We start from the raw sequence: 23,505 nt of genomic DNA, 5'->3' as shown, positions 1-23,505 counted from the left end.
ATTCTTTGAACTTTTCAAAGGCTTCCGACTTGTACTTCATTAATTAAATATAACAAAATCTACTTAAATCATCAGTAAAAGTAATGAAGTAACTAAACCCACCTCTAGATTTTGAACTCATTGGTCCACACACATCTGTATGTATGAGTCCCAAAAGGTCACTAGCTCTTTTACCTATTCTTGTAAATGGTGACTTGGTCATTTTACCTAGCAAGCATGACTCACAATTTTCAAATGATTCATAATCAAATGATGAAAAAAGTCCATCCTTTTGTAATTTTTGGATGCGCGATTAGTTAATATGACCTAACCTACAATGCCATAGGTAAGTTGGGTTTGAACCATCTGTTCGTTGCCTTTTATGATCTATGTTATAAACATGGGTTGTATAATCTAATACATATAAACCATTAACCAATTTTGCGCTAGCATATAACATATTATTCTTTGAAATAAAACAACACTTGTTCTTAATTTCAAAAGAAAAACTTTCAGTATCTAAAACAGGAACTGAAACATAATAACATTTATTAAGAACCAAAACGAGTCCAGATGGGAGCTTGAGTTCATAGCTTCCAATAGCAAGTGCAGCAACATTTTCTCCATTCCCTACTCGAAGCATCATCTCTCCCTTTGCTAGCCTTTTATTCGCTCTTAAGCCCTGCATGTCATTAACAATGTGAGCACCACAACCGATATCGAATTCCCATGTGGAAGAGGAAGTAAGGTTAATTTCTACAACATAAACATTAGGTAACTCCTTACCTTCCATTTTCAATGGCATGTTGTGGGGACATCCTGGTAAGTGGTAAGACAACCTACCGCAATAGAAGCACTGGCTTCCTTCTTTCTTCAAGTACTCCTCTGTGTGGTTGATCAATAAGTCGACAAGTGTGACTATAGAGCCTTCATCATTATGAATTAGCTTGACGAGATCAAATCCAGCATGGAGTGAAAACGGAATAGTGTCATGAGCAGAGTCATTATCAAACGATCTCCCTAGGATATCCATCCAATTGAGTAACTCAATCAGTTCCTTGACATGGGTCCTAACTGACTGACCATGTATGAGTTTCTTAGCCATTATCTTACAATGAATATTGTAAGTCTCAAACCTTACACTATCAGTCCAAGAGAAATATACCGTGGGAATCGAATCAACAATTTCCTTGACATTCTTGTCAATGATGCCTCCACTTCCTAATGCCCCTATGCCACCTCTACAGATGGCGTGTAGGCATTCGTGCAGTAAGGTTGGCTCATAATCCTTAAACCTTCTCTTTTAACAGGTTGGAATAGAAGCTAACATGAGATTCCTGATTTTCTCTGCATTTGAAACATCTTGCATGCCTTTCAGGAGTTAACCCCACTGTGAATCTGCTTTCAATGGGAATGTATAACCAAGCTTCGAGCTTGTGGCTCTTAAGAACACTTCTTAGCTCATTTTCCCAATCCTTGAAATTTCTGAGATTTAGCCTTGTTTTCAATTTGGTTGGGAAGTTAGTGTTGTTGTTAAAGCTATTCATCTACAAACAAAAACGAGGCAAAGTTCAATAATTATGTTTGATAAAATTTAAAGCACCATAAACGAATTAATTAGGTTACTTTAAAACACTTTATTCTATATTAATTGATCACAATTGAATTAAGTGATTCCAAGATCCTTTATTTGTGTAATAGTTGACCGGACTGAGGCCCTACCATCAAGCATTACATTTTCAAGGTAAGTGAACTCCTTACTAATTACAACTCTTGTAACTCTAGTTGAATAATTACCATCACATGTTTAATTATTACCCTTTGCTTCAAGGTTCTAAACGCTTTAGGTAACCTTGTTGAGCATAACCAATTAAATGTGTAGAACGTGATCTACCCCAAATCACCTAAGATAATAAGTGATACCCTGCGGAGGCAGACCCACCACTCACGATCGAAGGGTTGTTGGGTATCTAATTGGAAAAGCAATCTCAATATTACCGAGACCTAGATTTATTATGTTGTGATTATTTAGCAAACTTTAGCGCATCATTTCAAGCATCAATAAAATCTAACATGCGTAATCTACTAATGCATAAATAAAACATGACATAGTATGGCCCCTTAATCCTAAGAAAACTAATAAAGCAAAAAGATCCCACTTGAACCTTCATGGATCTCATCCACCTTGCTCCTTTGGGCCTTTACTCCATCGGCTTCTTGGATTAACTGCAACCTATAATACTATTCTATTCTATCTATTACTTAAATAAAATAAAATAAATTACAAAAATACTCAATGGTACGCATACCGTATTTAGGTTACAAAAATACATCACGATGCACAGATCATATTTAGAATCGATGGGCCATACTAGTCAATATATAGCAAGAAAATATCATATATTACAAAAATACCATATAATAAATCACTCAACATGCTTTCCTAAACTACAACATCGAATGTTCATAAGTAAGGAAACATGGTACCTAAATATCTCATATTTTAAAACTGTAATTAGATAATATCGTATATTATTCATGGCCACTAATAAAATATCATATATTTTAATTTAGGTATGAGATAGAATCAAATCTTATTTTAATCAAGAAAGATAAATCATATTTATTCTCCTTGATTATCCTAATTAATTTAGGAGATTCTATCCTAATTACTTAGCCAATCAAATAATTTTAAATCAATTACTTCCTAAAATTTCCTAAAATAATTATGGGATAATCTCATTATTTAATCAATTATTATCCATATGGAATCTTTTGCTCAAAATTATCTTAAAACTTATCAAAAATAACAACTTTAATTTTGACAATTATCTTTTCAAAATTAAAAACTGATTTTAAAAACTGAATTTTCAAAATAAATAAAATTAATTTTTTTTTTGAAGTTTGCGTTAGCCACCGTGGTATGGCAAGCCAAAGCCAGCCACGGTGGCCGTACACCGTGAGGTGTACGCTGCTGTGCGGCGACGCACAATTTTTTTTATTTTTAATTTAAATAAAACAATCCTTTGTTAAAATAAATTAAAGTGGTCCAATTAATTTTAAAATCAAATTACATTCAATCTTCAAATTAGGGATGTTCATGAAATTAATTCCCAATTCAATTTAACACTTAAATTAAATAATTTGATCATGAAAAAATTCATAATTTATGCATGAAAACAAATAAATTAAATTCATGAATCACATAACAATCGAAATAATTCAAAACCAAAACACAAAATCAAGATTTTTAGGGTTAGGGTTTCGGATTTTTCGAATTAAGGTTTGTGGGGGTCGAAAATTTCAAATTTAAGGGGCAAAAATTCAGTCCAAATCTAGGCTAAGTTCGAGAAAATTAAACAACTTTTAATGATTCCATATGTTGAACACATTTAAAATAATAATTGACCCATAATTAAATTATTCTCCCTCTTAATTGAATTAAAATTTGTGGACAACAAAGAATTATTATCAATATGTGTACATGCATAAGGCTAACTAATACCACTGTAGGACTTTAGATACTCTAAGCGTAATTTCATGAATCATATTCGTAAGCATCTAATAACCAAGATTTATGCACAACATGAACACATAAAGAACATATAATTATACCTTTGAAGCGTGATTCCACGTGTGATCGAGCAAGAACGATAGGAGAACAACCCCAAGCGGGATTCCTCTACTTAGTCCACGAGCACAGATTGAACCTCCACTAATGCTAGTTAGTTGTGATTGAACCCTTTCAATCAACCTTCTACGGAGAGGAGAAGAACGAACTAACCACGAACAACCACCACGAACACCACGAGCCACCAAGGAGAGGTGGCCGGCCGTTCGGATGGGTGAGAGAGGGGGAGGGCGTGCGTATGTGAAAGAGAAAGAGATTAGGGTTTTTGGGAATTTGGTTACCTTGATTCACAATTCACTGTCTGTTAATTGTGTCTCTTGTCAACCCTAGGTATGAACTTTATTTATAGATCATATCTAGAAATAAGAGTCCATATCAAGCCCAAATTCCTAACCTATTCTAACTACTCTAGCCCAACACCTTACATGGTTTGTCATAGCCTCATGAGACCCATTAATGGGCCTCACACTTGTTCAATCCAATATCCTTGTGTGTGACCTCATAGGATCCATTATATTGAGCTTTGGACTATTTGACTAGCCCAAAGATCAGATCATTTGTCATATCTAGCAACAGACAATGACGACCCAAAATAATGAACTAATTATCTCTATAATAGTGATCTTTGATATATCTAGTAATTGCATTTGACGAAGACATAATTCCTTCAATTTAGCCACATCATCAAATATTGCCACATAATCATGTGTCACTTTAAATCGAGTAATTGAGATGATTAAAAACAATTGAGAAGAATATATTTTTGTTCATTGTTGTTGTAATTGTTGATTTCTTAGGTTTTTCATTATGCATGTGTATTATTAACTCGCAATTCTCTACTTTGTTTCATTTTTTAGTAGAATTCTTTGTTTTTTTTTTGGTAATTTGTTGTATTAGTTACAATATTTGTTTGATTTTTGGTTTTTTTGTTTTCGATCGTAATTTTGTTCATATTTTAGGGTTTACTAGTTCATTGTGTTGATATTACTAGATGATGTTTTAGGTTTCACTTGTTCATTGTGTAGATATTTAGCATTTTCAGTTTTTACATGCATTTTTATTCAATTTGTTGTTGATGTCACAGTCCTTCAACTTTTTTTAATATTAGAATAATTAGGATTTTTTTATAATAACCACCAACAAATAGTGGCGTATCTAGAATTTGCATATAGGGTATGCAAAATTATATAGACTCTATTTTAAATACGAAGTACAACATGCTTTCAATTAGCGTATAGCCGTATACATACGTTTTCTACGGATTAAATGAGTATTCCTTGTTTTTTGGGTGTTTTTCTTTAATAATTTTCGATCATAGAATAATTGAAGGAATATAAAAACAATATGGAGTAATTTAAAAGAATTTTTTTCATCTATCATCCTTAAAACTTAGATATAAGCGTTACTCAAGAAGATGATGATAACAAGAATTGAACATTAGTAATAACCAAGCCGAAACATAAGTATAATGCCACCAAGCTGCAAGAATTTTATTCTTACAAAGCAACTTTTAAAGTATTTCAATAAACAGTTAGGCTATGCACTTGCAACCCTTTGTGTATGCTAGATCCGCCCATGCCAACAATTGTCCTCGTTTTAGTAATAACTACCTACATTGTTTTTTTTTTTTTTTTTTCTAATTTTTTTTTTTATTGAAAATAACTACCTACATGTTTCTAAAACACTAAAATTTCCCACCAGATTGACCAAGCACTCTAAAATGACGTCACATTGGACCCCACTAACGTTCTTTCATCAATTTTCCCTCCCTTTTTTACTTGTTCTCACGGTTTCACTCTTTCTTCTGCCATTTCATTTCTCATTCGGGGTAAAACTTGAAATGGATTTGCCAAAATCAAAATCTAGGGTTTCTAAAACACTCCAATGATTCTACAAAGAAAGGTATTTTGTTTAATTATTGGGTTTGACTACTTAATATGGGGGTTTTCAATTGAAATTAGGGGTTTCAATTTGGGAATTTGATTATAGGTCGAATTTAATCAACAATTAGTGAAATAATTATGGGGATTTTATAAGCAATTTTTTTTTTTTTTTAATTTAGTCTTCAATAAAGGTTGCAATTATAGTTGTACGTTTTCTAGGGTTTACCATTGTTTATAAATATAGTCGTTTTACCTTGAAATATCTCCAATTTGCGCTGAATTTGACAGAAAAGTCCTCCAAACCTTGATCCCCTTCCAATGTTGTTGTTTTTATGAAGTTTTGGTCTATTCGATGCCATTCAGTTAAGGTCCTATTTGGAAATCTGCTTTTTTTTCAACAAAAATGAGGGGAGTGAGAGAGGAGAAGTGAGGCATCAAAGGTGAATTGAATTTGTGGAAGAATTTAGGTGGGTGAGCTTGAATAATTGAAATTAAGGATGAAAGAAAATGGAGTGGAAGACAGGGGAACTGAGAATTGAGAGAAGAAGAATGAAAAGAAGGGAAAAGGGGGATAAGTATTGGCGCATAGGTGCTATTTATATGACCAGTAAATAGCAGCTATAAGACAAAAGGGAATATTTTCCAAAGTAAGCTTTATTACAAAACTATTTTGTAAAGTAGAGTCGTGGCCAAACTATTTACCAAACTAAGCTTCTAGGGTAAAATGCTGTCTCGGACATCGTTTTATACCCTGGTTTTTTTAAAAAAAAAATTCAATGTATAAAACGCTGTCTCATACAACGTTTTACATGTTAACTTTTTTTTTTTTTTTAAATTTCGTAATTTTTTATTTTAAAATTATAAAAAAAAAAAAATTCTTAATTTCTGATTTCAACCCATTACTCAAGGATTTAGTGATAGCTCTGCATTTGAATGTTGTTGCTTGTGCGATAAAACTTCATGTAGCCATTGTCTACTACTCTATGGTGTTGGGAATTGGTAAGAGAAATGTCAAGGCTTTAGTGAAAATCAAGGAAGTTTGATAAGGCTTATGAAGGTTTAGAGAAGGCAAGGTCATTAGAACCAAAAAATAAAGAAATAGAAAAGGAGTTATCAACTTTGATGAGTATCACTTCAACTGAGAAAAAATTCGATGCTGAAGATCATGGTAATCAAGTAGAAGGGAAGCAATTGAACACCAAGCCTCAAGCCTGGGAACTTACTAACAAAATTATTAAAAAGTTTGGAAGCTCATCTAGAAGTTGTGGTAATGAAGAAGAGTTGTTGGGAGAAGGAACCAAAGAGAGTATGGAGCCCGATAATGTGCAGGAGCCGAGTTCAAACAACCCACATCACAGAGTACAACAGATAGGGAAAGCTACCTTTGTCAATAAAAGAAAACCAAACATACGCATGAAAATTTCTCGAGAAGATATGGCCAAGTTATCAAAACGAAAGGAGTTGTATCTGTATCACTCCCACACACACTCTTTTTTGAAGGTTTGTACCTTCATCAAAAACTCTGATATCTTGATAGAGACCCCCCACAATCAAGATTTGAGGGAAGCAGTGGTCTCAAGATCAGAAAATAAGAATTTAAAAATTACAAAAAAAAATTAGTGTAAATTTTTGAGTCAGCGTTTTTAGTGTAAATTTTTTCCTTTTTTTTTTAATTTTAAAATCAAAAATTACAAAATTTAAAAAAAAAAAAAAAAAAAAAACCAATGTGTAAAACGCTGTCTCAGGGTATAAAACGGAATTTTTTTAAAAAAAATCAGGATATAAAACGCTGTCCGAGACAGCGTTTTACCCCAAAAGCTTAGTTTGGTAATTAGTTTGGCCACGAGTCTACTTTACAAAATAGTTTTGTAATAAAGCTTACTTTGGAAAAAAATCCATACAAAAGAGTTGTGATTTTTTTTTTCTAATGGTACAAATATTGTACCATTGTTACCTATAATGACTATAAATAGTACTACTAAAACAACTTATACTCTAGTAGTATAAAATACATGTATAATAGTACATTAAAAATACTACTGTAATTATAATTGTACATTAAAAATACCACTGTAGCAATAAAAAATCACAAAATATATGTGAATTTACCAGTTAGTCCTCCTATATGCATCTCAAACAAATAGCAGTCATGCGCCTAGTTGCACTCGAAAAAGGGAGGGAAGGTAGTTAGTGACGACACACATGAGTGAATAGTCAATTTGGTGGGAAGTTTTAATGTTTAGGAAAATAGTAGGTTGTAAAATTCAAAAAAAATAAAATAAAATTGTAGGTGGTAATTACTAAAACACCAACAATTGTTGGTGGTAGTTGTCAAAAAATCCGAATAATTATGGCAAAATCAACTCACGTTAGATGGGAGTTGTTCATATATATCTCTATTATATAGTCGAAGGGATTGAGTGATGTCCAAATGTAATTAGGGATGACAATGGGACGGGTTGGATGTGGAGGATGTTGACTCAACTCCACACCCATTCCTACTTAAAAATCTTATACTCATTCCCACCCCAACAGGTACAAGCTAATATCTATCACCGCCCCAATGGGTACAAGCTAATACCCATCAACCCCCCACCTCCCACTTGCCACTTAGATATTCAAATCCACCCCAACACCCGCCCCTTGTTGCCACTGCCACGATTGAGTGTCTTATTGTCATAGTGTCTTAGGTTTTAAGGTTCATAAATTATGGAGTCATTTTTTTTATTATTATTATAGTATGTAGCTAGCCTCTTCCAATTTAATCTACTAAACTATTTTCTGCATTTTACAATTATAATAATTTATGTAATTATACTAAACTATTTTACTTTAAGTTCCCATTTAAAATAAAAATAAAAACTACTTTATTGTAAATCACATAAAAAGAAAACGCATTAGAAAGCTATCTAGAGACCTATAGAATGAAGGAAGGCCTTTGGTTCACATAGAATTAAAGGTGGATATGGTTGGGGGGAGAGGGGGGGGGGTGTCCAGTGTAAAATTCATACCCAATCCATTGTTGTGGGTACACTTTTTATACTCATTTCCAATCCATTTATCTGCTAAACCTCCCTCCATCACCACTCCACTTGGGTAGGGTCTCCTATTTTACCCGACCCAAAGCTATCTCTATATGAAATGCTCAAATACCTTTTGTAAATAAGTAAAAAAAAAAGTTGAAAAGGGATTATGTTAAAAAAGTTTAGCAAAAATCACTAACTAAATCAAGAGGAATCCCCCCAAAATATAGTTATAATTTCCTTATAATAATCCCTGATTAAAAAAATATTAAAACAAGCAATAAAAAAGTTAAAATTTCTCAATTTTCTTGTATTCAAAAGGGAACATAATCAATCGGTTGAAGAGCACAATTAATGGGACTCGAATTATATTTTCATGGAAACAAAAATCAAGGGAGGGAAATATAATTTGTTTTAAAAGTTTAATCATGAAAATAAAAATAAGCAATATATTATGTAACAGAGAGAGTATGTGACAAAAGCTCATAGAACCAAACGAATAGTAGGATATGTAATGAGTAAGTAATCTTTACGCCATTTCTTTTAATTATTGTGTACAAAATTACAATCTTAACTTGCCTCAAAATCATAAAATAAAAATAAAATAAATGAAAATTACAGTGATATTTCAAAACAATAAAATAATAAATATGAGGAAAATATACTAAGATTTTTCATCTGTATTCCTTACCTAATTACCTCTGATTAATCACACAATATACTTCCTATTCTAACTTTATTACAACAATAGCATTTTGGTTTGCTAAAATATTATGCCCTCGATTCTATATTAGCTGTAGCTTTTGCTTTCCGAGAACAAACTTTGTTTTTTATCATATTGAAGCTTCATAAAATAAAAATACTTTTATCAAATTTCATACTTCTATGATGTATATATGAGTAAAAGTAAACTTTTAAAGTTTGATCTCGAAAAGCAAACGCAACAATTAATCCGAAATGGAGGGAGTATCATAAGATTTCCCTACTTAATTTTTTTTATCTCTTTTGGAAGTTAAGGTACTTGATGCCATAGGCAAAGACAAAGAAAAAGAGGAGGACCCAACCAAGATGTCCAATAACAATAATAGGCAGAAAGTCATATTCATAACCCAAGTAATCTTTGAGGAAAGCCTGCACAGACATACTGCTGGATCCAGGTATTTCAATAAGTGAAGTCTTATCGCCTACTTGCGAAGTCACAAGGCCATACAGAGTCCATGAAACCGGGGAAGCCCAGTAGTACCATCTCCACCATATCGGTATTTGCTGCAATCAAATACAAGAAGCACCAAAAGGGTAAGAAAGGTATCACAAGTCAAAATTGTTTTGTATCTGCAGCAATGAAATATGGATGTGAAAAGGAAAGAAGAGACAATCAGTTCCTGGTGTATGTAAATAAGCAAAACTTCTATCACTGTCTAGACCAGATTTTCAGAATTATAAGCAAATACTTGTATCACAAGTTACAACTATGGCTAAATATCCACAAGTTATCCATTTAGAGCTGGCAAAACTTGGTTCAGCCTAGAAGACCAACCTGGAGAAATGTGGGTTACTTTCAAGCATGCATGATTCTATTCTATGAATTACAACTGAAATTAATTTGAACCATATACAAAATTGACTAAAGTTGATTAGAAGTTGATTTGACTGAAAATTATAACAAAATTTGAAGCAAACATGTAATGATTTGAGTAAGATTTTATGACAAAATCTGAAATGAGAGAATTTGAATTATTATAATCAATCCAGTATACATTCTATCAACCAGCATAAAGAGACACGAGAAGTTACATTTACAATAATAAGCTCATTAACCTAAACCAACATGCTTTCCTTGCTAGGATGAGGGGAACACAAATCATGCAATCAATATTATGATAATACGAAAATGTAAAAATGATAACTCGAGATGTAATATATGGGCCGCGCACGTCACCAGGAGAGAGGGTCTACTTCATAAGTGTAAGGAAGTTCCATCCTAAAATCATACGGCAATGGGAGGAGTAACCTCTTAACCTTATAAAGTGTTTAACTCTATTTTTTTTTTTTTTATCTCAATGTGGGCCACTTATGTACGGTCGGTCCTTTAATTCCATCACATGTGATGTTTCAAGGGGCCTGAGTGCATTTTTTTCACTACCCCTCTCATGGACAAGTTGGTTAGTATACTCATCACTCGAGCCATTAAAGGTCCCAAATTGTGGGTCTGTCCTATACCATGTTAAATACGGGCGCGTTTGTCAAAGTCTACTTCATAAGTCCAAAGAAGTTCCATCCTAAAACCATATGGCAATAAGAGGAGTAGCCCTTTAGCCTTATAAAGTGTTTAACTCTCTCTTCTTTCTACAATGTGGGACACTAACATGTGTTGTTTGGGAAGTTTACACTTCAACACAAGAATTCTCAATCTAAGGTTAAAGTCAAATTCTCTCTTAGGGTTCTCAAATCGAAGCTAATAACTACTTATATTAAAGCACAATTAGTTTCACATAATTCTCAGTCTTCTGACAAGGGTTTATGGTCATGTGCCATGACCCACATGGCTTTGTACGATCTGACTATACCCAATACGACTTCAACATCTCCTACATGAACATGATTAAGAACTCTCACAGTTGTGCCCTTCTCTAAACACTCCTCCAGGTCAAACTATCTCTAAAACCCAGCAGTCCTAGCAACTAATTCAGTTTGTTATTCTTACCCAAAAAAAAAAATAAAGAAAAAAAATTCAGTTTGTTATTGCTAGTGTGTAGCAGGCTAGCAGCTTATCTTAGTATACAAATAATCTAAAAGCTAGAAACTTATCGCTGCAAGTCACTGTGTTATAATGGTGATGTTAACATTAGTTTATACATCATTTTTTTTCCAAAAGCTTTTCCAATAGTTTAAGTGTTATAGGACTATGATTATCAAGGTTTATGCAATACAAACTAGAACAATTATGTCTGAGATAAAAAATTATTTTTTAAATGTACCCTGCATCTGACATTAAAAATTAATAAAATATACTTGTATGAAGCATATGATATTGAAGTATGATCAAAATTATGAGAATCTACAAGTGATGAACAAAGCATTCCCAAGTTAGGCATAGTTTGAATATAAATAAGCTGTAGGTATCATACCGGTCGGGGTATCAGAAAACCAGCAAATAGATTCCAGAGACTGAGGAAGAAACCCATCACAATGCCTGCAACTTGAGGACCAGGTGTAAGAGAGACAAGCATCATTCCATACATTCCGAAGTAGATGAAGCATGTTGTTATAAAGTAGCAGAAATAAATAAATTTTCCGAAGTTCCACTCAAATCCAATCATCGAGTAGAGGATAAGGGTGTAGAGAACTGTCTGTATCACAGTGTAGATTGTTTCTATTGCCACCTGTGGCATGATGGGGGCAGTGCAAAAGAAAGGAAACAGATTAGAAAGTAGTCTTTTTAGATTAACATTCAGAACCTTGATCAACTTCCTGACTTGGTTACCTGAGCCAATGCATAGGGCAATGGTGAATACATCCCTGCTGCTTTTTCACGATAGAATACTGTCCTCTCAATGGCAACAACAGCTTGCACAGCTGAAGCATTAGTGGCTCCAAGAAAAAGTAAAGCGGAATACATAGCTCCTAAAAAGTTCATTAGGTCTTGTACTTTGGATCTGTTAGCAAATTCAGAAGTAAGATACTGACGAATATGGTAAGACATAACCTACATTTACAATCAATCAATCAATCAATCAAAGCCTTAATCCCATAAGCGGGGTCGGCTACATGAACCAAAATTGATTATTCCGTGTGGTCATCCACTACATTTACAATCCACCACTAAAAACTAAATCAATGATGGAATAAGAAAGACATTAAGAATTGAAAATAAAGTCAGGCATTGGAGCTACATCCTCATTGAAACTAATTCAATGTTATCTGACTTATCTCATTCACTTCATTTGCTAAACAAGCTCAGTTTACATGAGAAGTTGAATTAATAAAAGATTTATAGCTAGCCTCTATTTTCAGTATTAAATATACATAAAATAGCAGTGTTCACAACTCTCATTTCACCATATAACTGTAAACCATTAACCATAGGCGAGCATTCTTTCCTAAATATTGGAATTTGGAAATTCATATAAACAACTAACATCTTTCATAGTTGTTTATTATGTCACATCACTACTGTCATTAATTAGTGCCTAAACAATTTCTGCATAACAATATATGGACTCTCAGCTCTCTTTGATGATAAAAGTGGAACTCCTGATATTAGTAGATCTAGATTGTACAAAACATACCCGATATTTTTACAAAAATTTTTAGTTACACATTCATATTTCTATTTATTTTTTCTGGGTAAGTATTGATGCATAAACAAACTGATTCTAATCACTTGCTGAAGCAGGTATAACTACTCAAATTATCAATTCAAGATCTATAAAGGTATTCAGGCTCTCTAATATTTCAATGTGAAGCCTGGATAAAGGAGGAGGGTTACGATAGGCCAGTGACAGCAAGTGTAAACTTTGTCACATCACATGACATGAGCAACAATGATTGAGAGTAAAACCAGAATGGGTGACCTCCTGGAAATTCCTCATGTTAGTTCATGTAGCCAACCCCACTTATGGGATTAAGGCTTTGTTTGATTGATTGATTGATACATCTTGTTAGACAACAAGAGGTGATTCCTAAAATAAGCTATGCAATCAGATCTTACATTTTACGTCCCTTGTTCCAGAATACTACACCAAAGATGAGACCAACAGCTATGGTTAAAGCAAATCGAACTAGGTTGTACTGTGGATTCCTCCAATATGACCAATATTGCTTCCAGAAACAAGCCTTAAATTGAACGAAGGATGGCTGAGAGTACTTAGCTGGGAAGTAGAGATCACTGGAACCTGGTGACGGAATGCTGAGCTCTTCAACGAGATCTTGATTCTTCCTAGAAAATATGTCATAATATTCATCTCTTAGAAAATTTTAAAGGAAAAAAAAGTACTCCTTATATCAGAATATGTGATTGCAACATATCAATTTGTGATGAAAATAAAAGGGGGACACATACTGATAACGCGAGGAAGTAGCATAATATATAGCAAAATCCATATCCAATTGAGTCTCTACTTGAGGAGTACTAATATCTAGCATCCATGTGGCTGGATTATAGCCAGCCTTGATCTTAGGCACTCCAGGAATAGCCTGCAAAAGATCATCACTTTAAGTAATCACCAAATAAAACTTCTACTCTACGGCAAACAGAACTAAAATGAATATTTAGTGCATACCATTCTTTTCCTAAACTAAAAGCATAAGTAGAGACGTCAAACTTTAGTAAACACCTGGAATTACTCTAAAATAATACTACCTTCGTCACATATTATGTGCAACTTTTGAGTTTTTTATATTTTACATATAATACCCAAAAGTTGCACACATAATATGCAACGGAGGAAGTTTCTTGAGAATCTATGTAATCTCTCTTTCTCACTCGGATTCTTCAAAAGGCTCACCCTTCTTAGAATTTTGTTTATCATGCCATCATAGAATATGGTCTTTCTTGTTCTTTTTCAAAATTATTATACATGCAAACATTATACGTTGCAAGGAAGGACACTCTGAGCATGAATTGTTTGATCCAACTTGTAGTCATGTAATGTATCACATCCTAAAAAGGAAATGCCGTATACAATGCCTAGTTAATAAAATGCTTTCTTGAATTATTCAAGAGCAATTACTTCTCTTATTTGTCTGTTTCTCTTTCTCTCTAACCAAGTACAATGACTTCCTTTTGTTTCAGTTGTCTAGAGGTCTTTTTACTTGTATATGCAACTACATAGTTTTTAAATTACATGAAAACATATAAGACAATTAGATCATAATCATAACTCACTTCAAAGTATTCAATCAGCTCATGGGAATGACGTCCAAGGGGGCCTGCATAAATAACTTGTCCTCCCCGCTTCATCAATAAGAGCTGTGATAACATATTATGAAACGAATGTTAAATGAAGAGAAAAGATAATATATAACAAGGCAGTGGCAAATAAATATCATATCTTTGTGGTGTACCTCATCAAAAGCCTCAAATATATCTATGCTTGGCTGATGAATGGTGCAGACAACAGTTCTACCAGTGTCCACTGTATTTCTCACTGTGCGCATTACAATGGCAGCAGCTCTGGCATCAAGCCCAGATGTTGGCTCATCCATAAAGATAATGGAAGGATTAGCAACTAACTCTACTGCGATTGTCAATCTCTTCCTTTGCTCTGTTGACAGTCCATTAACACCAGGAAGGCCAACCAGAGAATCTCTTAATGGTTTAAGCTCAATCAAATCCATTACTTCCTCAATAAACATCTACGATGCAAATGGGGAAAAAAAATCAGTCGCCTGTAACAATAATATTTGTCTGTAAAAGATGGCTGAACAACATAGCATGTAACTGCCTATCGAAGGATGTAATAAACCTGACGTGTATTTGTATCCACATCAGAAGAAAGACGAAGCCAGGCTGAGTACATAAGAGATTCAAAGACAGTGACATGTGGTGAATGAATGTCAGTCTGTTCACAGTAGCCACATATCCGAGCAAAGGTTGATTGGTTCTTTGGGTAACCAGATATGCTAATGCTGCCTTCAATATAACCACCAGTCTTCCTTCCAGCCAGCACATCCATTAGTGTGGTCTTTCCAGCACCACTCACACCCACTAGTGCTGTCAATATACCAGGCCTAAAAGCACCACTGACACCTTGTAGTAGTTGAAGGCGATCTTCTTCATAACCTCGGTTTTTCATTTCCTGATATAGAAAAACCAAAGTTTCTACCTCAGTCTTAGCCATATACAGTACCAATTGACAATGATCACACAAAAATTGGTATGTTGCTTAATGCCTACTGCTATTGCAATGTTATATGATATCTCTATAAAGATAAGATAGAAAACTTACAGCAGGCATATCCACATAGTAACTGACATGGTTGAATGCAAGTGAAAGAGGTTGGAAAGGCATAACCATACCCCTTCTGGGGGCTTCAACATGTGAATTAATACTCCCTGAATGCAAATTCATAGCTGCATCCAGATTATTAAGTCTTTCCTTGGATGGCTTCTTATTCATTTTGTTATCATCATCATCATCATTCAATAATACGGTTTTTGAATCGCTAAAAGCTGTTAAAAAAAGAAACAAACAAACAGAGAGAGAGAGAGAGAGAGAGAGAGAGAGAGAGAGAGAGAGAGAGAGAGATTGTCATTAGCTTCCTTAAAGATTTAGTCTTCCTGTAGCCAAAATGAAAATAGAAGTGGATGACTTACGACTTAAGAACGTCAATGATAGAATATATAACAGGTTGAACAGGAGAGAAAACCCCAAAAGAGCAACAATACTGATCCAAAACCAATATTGCTCTTTAAAGAAGCCTCTAGATGCAAGGAGGACTTTACCAATGGTAGGCTCAGGAATTCCGGGGTCTGTATTAGGCTGCATTAGTATATGGATTAATAAACACAAACATTTAAATTCAAACGAATGTGAAAGGAAGAAAAAATAAGAGATTGGAAAAGGAAAGAAATTACAGTGTTCCATCGCTCATCAAGAAACTCATTAATAACTAAAGCATTCTGTCCATACATCATAGGTGAAATGTAGTAGCCCCATATCATCCACGGACCAATATCACCTACATAACCCACAAATAACGAGGCAATCAGAAAACACAATAATATCAGATGATGCCAGATGTACAGATTATCAAATTTTGGTACTAGTCAACAGCTAGAGGTATAAGGCATACCTTTTGCAATTATAAAACCTCCAAGGACAAAAATTAACAGCAATCCGAATATAGCAACATTGTTAGCGACCACCATGATTCTCCCTGCAGCTCCAATGAACCGAAAGAGGGACAAAGCCATCTGATGAATACAGAAGTATGCCAGCAACTGGCAGAAAAACCTAATTGAATAAGACAGATTCATAAGAGGAGAAAACAAAAGCACAATAGTATAAACAAAGTGATCTTATTTTAAGGAATGCATATGATTACACTTATAATATTTTTTGTCAGTCTCACCTACTAGCAGATGGAGCAAAACCAATTGTGTAATAGGTGAGAATGGTCCATATTGCTGATTCCATGAATGATAATGGGATTCTAAGGACCCAACCTGGTAATGCATAAGCCCATGCAGGGTAGAACATGAAGTCCCTCTGCTTATAGAAGATTGGTAGGCGAAGAACTGTCAAGGACAGTTCAGCAAAACCATTAAACATAATATTAATGAGACTGAAAAATAGGGCCCCGAGGTATTTGTTGCCATCATTGATTGTTTTATGATCCATTGTCGTCCTAAGGAAAACAGTCATTGTAATTAATGACATGATTGTTATTTGTGTAGTCTTGAAGATGTATATAAAAGAGTTTCGTTTCATTAGCAACCACTCCCTCCAGAAACAAGCCTTAAAAAGCTCCCAATTAGAGATACCATATTTTTCTTTGACCAAAGCAGCTGGGTGAGCTTTGGATTTATCAAAAGGAACTACAAGATCGGATGCTAGCTTTTGCCCAGTTCGGAAAGATTGGAATCCCTGAGTGAATTCAGAAACTGAAATGTAACTATAAGGTTGGTCCTTCCTAGACCAATACTGTTCTTGATCTTTCTTGGAAGTCACTTCTTGGAGAAAATCAGCTATTCCTTTCCTCTCTGGGCATTTGAAGCCCATATATTCAAAAAACTCGACAATTTCTTCACGAGGACCTTGATAAACAACCTGAGCTTCAGAAAGAAGGATAACATCATCAAAGAGTTCACAAGTTTCCGGAGCTGGTTGTAGGAGAGAGATGACCATTGTAACATCCATTATATGAACCATTTGCCTCATATACTTGCATATTTGAAAAGTGGTGGAACTATCCAATCCTGTTGATATTTCGTCCATCAGTAGAACTTTTGCTGGACCAACCAACATTTCACCTGCATTATGTTAAAATGAACAATGAATTATGAAATTGAATAAAAACTTAAATCATTTATACAAACCATGAAATTCCATGTTATATAAGCAATAGCAGATTCATCCGAGATAAATACCAGTTGTTACACGCTTCTTTTGCCCACCAGAGATGCCCCTTGACATTTCATTCCCAACTATGATATCAGCGCATATATCCAATCCAAGTATCTATCAAAAGTTAAGAAACTGCAGTATAAGTGCTTCCTATCTCTGTTAAGTAATCATGATATAACCCATTTGTGTATCACAAACCTTAAGAACATAATCAGTAACAAGACTAGTTTGTTGGCCTGACATTGCTATGGCCTTCATGAAGGCATCAATTTCAGGGTCTGGCTTGATTCCTGCTTGCTTCTCTCTTCTAGAGAGTTCTGCCAACACCTCATACCTAGTCCCAACCCCTAAGCATCGCCCTGAAAAATCTAACGTCTCTCTAACAGTCAACTCTCCATTATGAAGGTCATCTTGACTAATATAAGCACAGGTCCTCTGGGGAACAAATTCCGTTAACTCATGGCCACAATATGTTACCTTCCCGGTTACCTGTTTATAGTCAACAAGGATACAATAACATTAATCATAATTTAACCAAATCCATTGATTAATGAGCAAGTTCGCCAATTCTTTAATTTTGTATCGAATCATTTACGACTTGATGTATGTCTGATATAATATATAAAGTGTGAAAAAAGATCACCTTGAGGTTTTTATCCAGCTTTCCTGCAAGTGCCAATAAAAAAGTTGTTTTCCCTGCACCTGGAGGCCCCAAAAGTAATGTCATCCTGACAATTAACATACCATTGCACAATTGAGAGACAATCTTCAGCACCAATACATTACACATAGAAGGAAGAACACATAATGCAACTTCATTTTATTTTTTACTGGCCGGAAAACTCCAGGTAATGTCTTGCATTACTACAACCCAAAATCTATTATTAGGGCTATAATTACATACCTTATAAAACATGAACAAGTGAGCAACATATGAGAATGGAAGCATCTATTCCCACTCCCTAAGGTTCAATTTCGTTTATATAGAATATATAATTACTACCTGTCTACCTAGAATATACAACATAAAAACACAAACACATTCAATATTCAATTTATCCCCTCTCTTGCAGTCATACTTCATCTCTTTCCCTAAATTTAATTTTTTGCTTCCCTCCCTTCTATCGATACGACCCGTGCAACAACTAATCCATATATCATTCCACCCACACTCATTCAAACAACAAACAACAGTGAATTTTGGAAGTCTAGTAAGGATTGCATTTACTATAGCACCCCAAGGTGTGCAAGTACATATATAATTCGATTCTCATGTTGATTAGTGATTATCATTTATACATGCTTCTGATTTCCATCACAACACAATAAATGTTGAAGAGCATGATTAAAAGATAATAAGAATACACAATTTGATTTACTGAAAGCACAAACATGAAGAAACTCTATACTTTTAAATGCATGCATCTTTTTCAAACACCCATTAACATTATTTTATAGAAAATGAACAAATTCAGCAAAAGCTGAATTTTTTTGCAATTGGGTATGAAAATTGGTACCTGGAGGGTTTGACAATCCCAGTGACATTTTGAAGGACCTTGAGGGTTCTCTTCTTTGATGGGGATAATCCCACCATTCCTAGAATTGCCTGCCATAATCAAAGCTAATTTCAATCGTAAGCGCAAAGCATTTCTTACCTCATTTCAACGATTTCCCCGGTTACACAGCAGATTATACTCCGGTTTATTTTTGGGTTTAAAACTTTGAACATAAACACAAAATAATGACTTCAACCTCCTAAGTTCTAAAGGAGTTTTTTTTTTTTCCTTTTTGAACGGAGTTCTGAAGGAGTATTTTGTTTTATTATAACAATAGGGTAGAATTCCTGCTATCCATGATTTATATAAAACCTATTTTTATAATTTTTACTTTTTTATAAAAATGGATAAATATAAATAAGAATTATGCATGTTGTACAAAAATATTTGTTATTTTATAGTTCTAGATTTTCATCAAAAATTATGATATAACACCTAGTCAACGTCGCGTCGCCTAATACATATTTCAATGTAGAGTCCATTTATTAGTGTGCTATTTACAATTGTTTCATTTTTTAAAAATAAATTGATAGGTTTTTGTTGTAATCTAGAAGTTTCTGATATTTATATTTCATAGTTGGGAATGAAATGTAAAAATTTATTATGTGAGTGACATGTGGACAGTGATGACGTCAACAATGTTTTGTTTAAGTTATAGTTAATAGACTTTTTTAAGTTAGTGAAATTTATTGCTTGACATTTACTTTTACTGAACACAACCTAACAACAAAAGTGGTTCTATTCAAATCGTTATAACTTTTAGACTAGTTTGATCTTATTTTAACAAAGAAAAAAATTACATACTTCAAGAGGAAGTAAAATAAATATAGATAAGTTACATTGTTAAAAGTTATTGAAATATATGATGAATAATAATTTATATCACAAATTTTTATGTGTTCAGTCACATTGTGTATTAGTTGATTGTGTGGCCACTTCACATGCTTCACATTTAAACAATTAATTAAGTAATGAGTATTACGATGGGATAATCTTAACGAATAAGGGATTGTTGTGATGGGAAAATAGGGTTACTCTTATAAACAGATGGAGTTTTCTAATAAGACTAAAGAAAAATTCAAGTTACCCATGTGAACAAATGGCATTACTTTGTACTCTTATGAACAAAATGAGGTTATTAATGCCATGTTTTCTTTACTTTATTTTTGCTGAATTGAAATTATACTTATTTTTACTAATTAAAAATTATTTTACAAAACTGAATTTTTTTTTCCAAATATTATTTTTGTAAGGTTAAGAGAAAATAACATAATATTATTAGGTTACTATTATTATAAACTAGTGTGGCCACACATTTACCTTACAATATCACATCATTTATTTTTTATTATTTGGTGACTTAATTTACAGTACGTAGGAGACAACACATTGCATTAGTTCATTACTAATATAAATTGTAATACTATAAAGACATAAAGTACATAAAAAAGATACTGTATATAGATTAGGTAGGGGATAAGAAATACCTCCATAGAGTTCATTGTAGAATTAAGCAAAGTTGGCAAAGCTCTACTGCCCACATGCACATTCCCTTCCACGAAAAGATGCTCGTATCTCACTTCAATCTTTGGTATCTCAAGTCCCACTCTATAATTATTTACCAATAAATTAATTTAATTAATCAGAATCAGATCCCAGTTAATTGACAGATAGAGTATATACCCTAATTGTGATCAATGAGTCAAAATTCAGTTCATTAGATTGTATGGTCGACTAATTACCATATCATACCATAGATTAGCTTTAGTCTAGCTAATAAGACGAACTTACGCCTAAATACAACAAAGTAAAGCTAAGAAAGGACAATAATCGAACATATATAGCCCGTGTAATTATATAAATTAAATAACTTAACAAATAAATAAATAGATTCATTATTAAATAATTCAAAAAAAATAAGGATTGGTTGATGATATGAAAATGTAAGTTTTAGACTCTTTTTGTTTTTGTTTTTTTTCCTAATCCCTAACATCCACCATTTATTTTTATTTTGACGTGTGGTATTTGGGTAATTCCCTGTTCCTCATTGTGAGGAACAAGTTTTGTTCCTCATGTAATATGTGTCAAGATCACAGAGTTCCACTCATGACACACAGGCGGTCCCCACTAGTGAAAAACATCACATTATTTTCAAAATGCCATTATGAGGTGATGAGGAACTGGGGTTCTCTCGTGTTATTTGATTTACTCACTAATTCACTATTACTACTGGTAAATTTATTTTTAGCACATATCTACATCTAAGTATTTAACCCATACACCAAACACTTATTACAACTTTCACATAGTCTTTCTTAGACTCATTTAGACTCGTTCACTTTTTTTTACTTTTATCTCTCTTACTTTACTTTATGTATCTAACTTCCATTAAACTCTCTCAAATACAAGTGTTTACAATTAACGTTTTTCATCAATTAAAATAGTGTTAGTAGTCGAAATAACTACTAAGATCATACTTTCTTCAATTTATAAACACAATTTCAAAATGCATCAGTTTTAATCATAACAATTAGTTTTACTGTATACTAGTAAATTATCAAATTTAGTTAAAGTTAACAAAAATTAGTTTTAATTTGTAAAAATCAATACTTATTAGCTATGGAGTATTATAAATTTGATTAATACCTTCTCAATTTAATGAAAATCAATTGCACATAACATGACTTAAATGATGAAAATTTGGAAAATCACCCCTATAAAAAACCAAACAAAGATTACACATAAACTTACTTATCCATCCTGTCCCTGAGTCTTCTAAGAAACTTCTCATTATCATCATCAACAACTTTGAGAATAGTATCAACTAACACCTTTCTATCTTGCCTTCCCATATTATGAAGATCAATCTCATTCCTCACCATTTTACCATCTTCAAGCACTCTTCTTAGCACCCCTTTCCTTAACCTTTCAAAGGTAGGCAACCTTTCGATGGCGGCCCATCTCAGCTCCTCCTCCTCCTCCTGCTCTTCCTCCCATCTCCGGCTACTGAAAACATCACCAGGAGCAGCTGTTAGAACATCCCGAAAGCTTGGTGCAGCCGGCCCCGGCCAGCTCCTCCGGCTGCTGCCACTGCCCAAATCATCCGGAACCATTGACTCAAGTTTTGATGATATGTTATAATCTCTTGGGCAATGAAATATGAAATAATAATGCTGAAATTTGAAAGTTAGTTGCTTGAAATAATATTATCTTTTGCAGTATTTGTAAGTTACATGATATGTCTAGTGCCCACGTATGTGTTTCCTAGAACAATTAGTTTTCTTCAAATCTTGGAAAAGGGTTTATAAATAATGAAGGAAAATAAGTATTTATAGTGTAGATCAGATTTTTATTTTTTATTTTTTAATTAGAAGAAGTAATTAAGTAAAAAAAAATGAATTAATTAGCTGTTTTCCAAGGGATGGAATCTACAGCAAATGAGTGTGGTAATGCATTAATTAATGCGTCAAAGTTGATTAGAATAGAGAGGTGATCATAATAACTCATATAATGTGATGTTGTGGTTTCCCAAAACAGGGAGAACATTATTATCTAATTATGGGGGATAGAAGGATCATGTGCATATGATTGTGTGTTTGTGTGTCATGGTCTATATGCATTACAGTATTATTTAAATTCATACTAATGTGTGTTTGTGTGTCATAGCCTAAATGCATTATAAAAATGTCTTAATTAATTAGCATATATCTACTCCTTATTTGTTACTATATCTAGTGCGCGATTACTTCAAAAAAGTTATAATATACAATATGTGATTTTGAGGTAGACTAAGATAGAGTATAAGAGAAACCTCAGAGAGTATAAGAAAAAGCTTAATTATATTAATAAATGATACAACTATTTATATTGTTACGTACAAAAGAATGAATAATCCTAATACAATCTCTATGATTCATTCTTTTAAAAAAAAAATCTAAATGATTCATAAGAATCAAATAAGATAATAAAGTGATTACAAAATATAATATCAAATATGTTCACATAACATAATATCCTATAGGAAATTATAAAAATATTGTTATGAAGAGATATTCTCTTGATATCTCTAATAAACCGTGATGATTAAAAATGTTGTAAAAATGTACAATGTGTACCTGGCCTCTTAAAATGATAATTGTACTAGTTTAAGAATTTATGACAAAAAAACTTCACACATCAATAATATGTTACCGAAATAGTGATCCCACGAAAAATAAAAAAGTATTACAAGCTTTTAAAGATCGAGACAAGTGTTTCACGTATATAGAAACTGAGCTCTTAAATTTTAACTTATATATTTTTATTTTCAATTTAAATAATTATTTTACCATTGTCAATGTGATCCATTTTCAATGGGATTGT

At 33.2% G+C, this 23,505-nt stretch overlaps 1 protein-coding gene across 1 annotated transcript; it reads right to left on the bottom strand.

Annotated features, from left to right (window-relative positions):
• Positions 1 to 8,919: 8,919 nt before the first annotated feature.
• On the bottom strand, positions 8,920 to 22,454 carry LOC110729353 (ABC transporter G family member 39-like). Its single transcript, XM_021909086.1, has 19 exons — positions 21,895 to 22,454; positions 20,631 to 20,751; positions 19,105 to 19,193; positions 18,231 to 18,315; positions 17,786 to 18,076; positions 17,611 to 17,701; positions 16,593 to 17,493; positions 16,314 to 16,474; positions 16,096 to 16,199; positions 15,835 to 16,000; positions 15,467 to 15,690; positions 14,984 to 15,316; positions 14,583 to 14,873; positions 14,404 to 14,487; positions 13,579 to 13,712; positions 13,228 to 13,455; positions 12,001 to 12,172; positions 11,645 to 11,899; positions 8,920 to 9,782 (listed from the first exon to the last, which is right to left on the bottom strand). The coding sequence occupies exons 1-19, from the start codon at positions 22,254 to 22,256 to the stop codon at positions 9,513 to 9,515; spliced, it is 4,362 nt and encodes a 1,453-aa protein (XP_021764778.1). The 5' UTR covers positions 22,257 to 22,454; the 3' UTR covers positions 8,920 to 9,512.
• Positions 22,455 to 23,505: the final 1,051 nt, after the last annotated feature.

The sequence above is a fragment of the Chenopodium quinoa genome, unplaced genomic scaffold, assembly GCF_001683475.1.
Source record: "Chenopodium quinoa cultivar QQ74 unplaced genomic scaffold, ASM168347v1, whole genome shotgun sequence".
NCBI classification, from domain to species: Eukaryota; Viridiplantae; Streptophyta; class Magnoliopsida; order Caryophyllales; family Amaranthaceae; genus Chenopodium; species Chenopodium quinoa.
The sequence above is the reverse complement of the archived record's forward strand: the minus strand, read 5'-3'. Positions and strand labels throughout refer to the sequence as shown.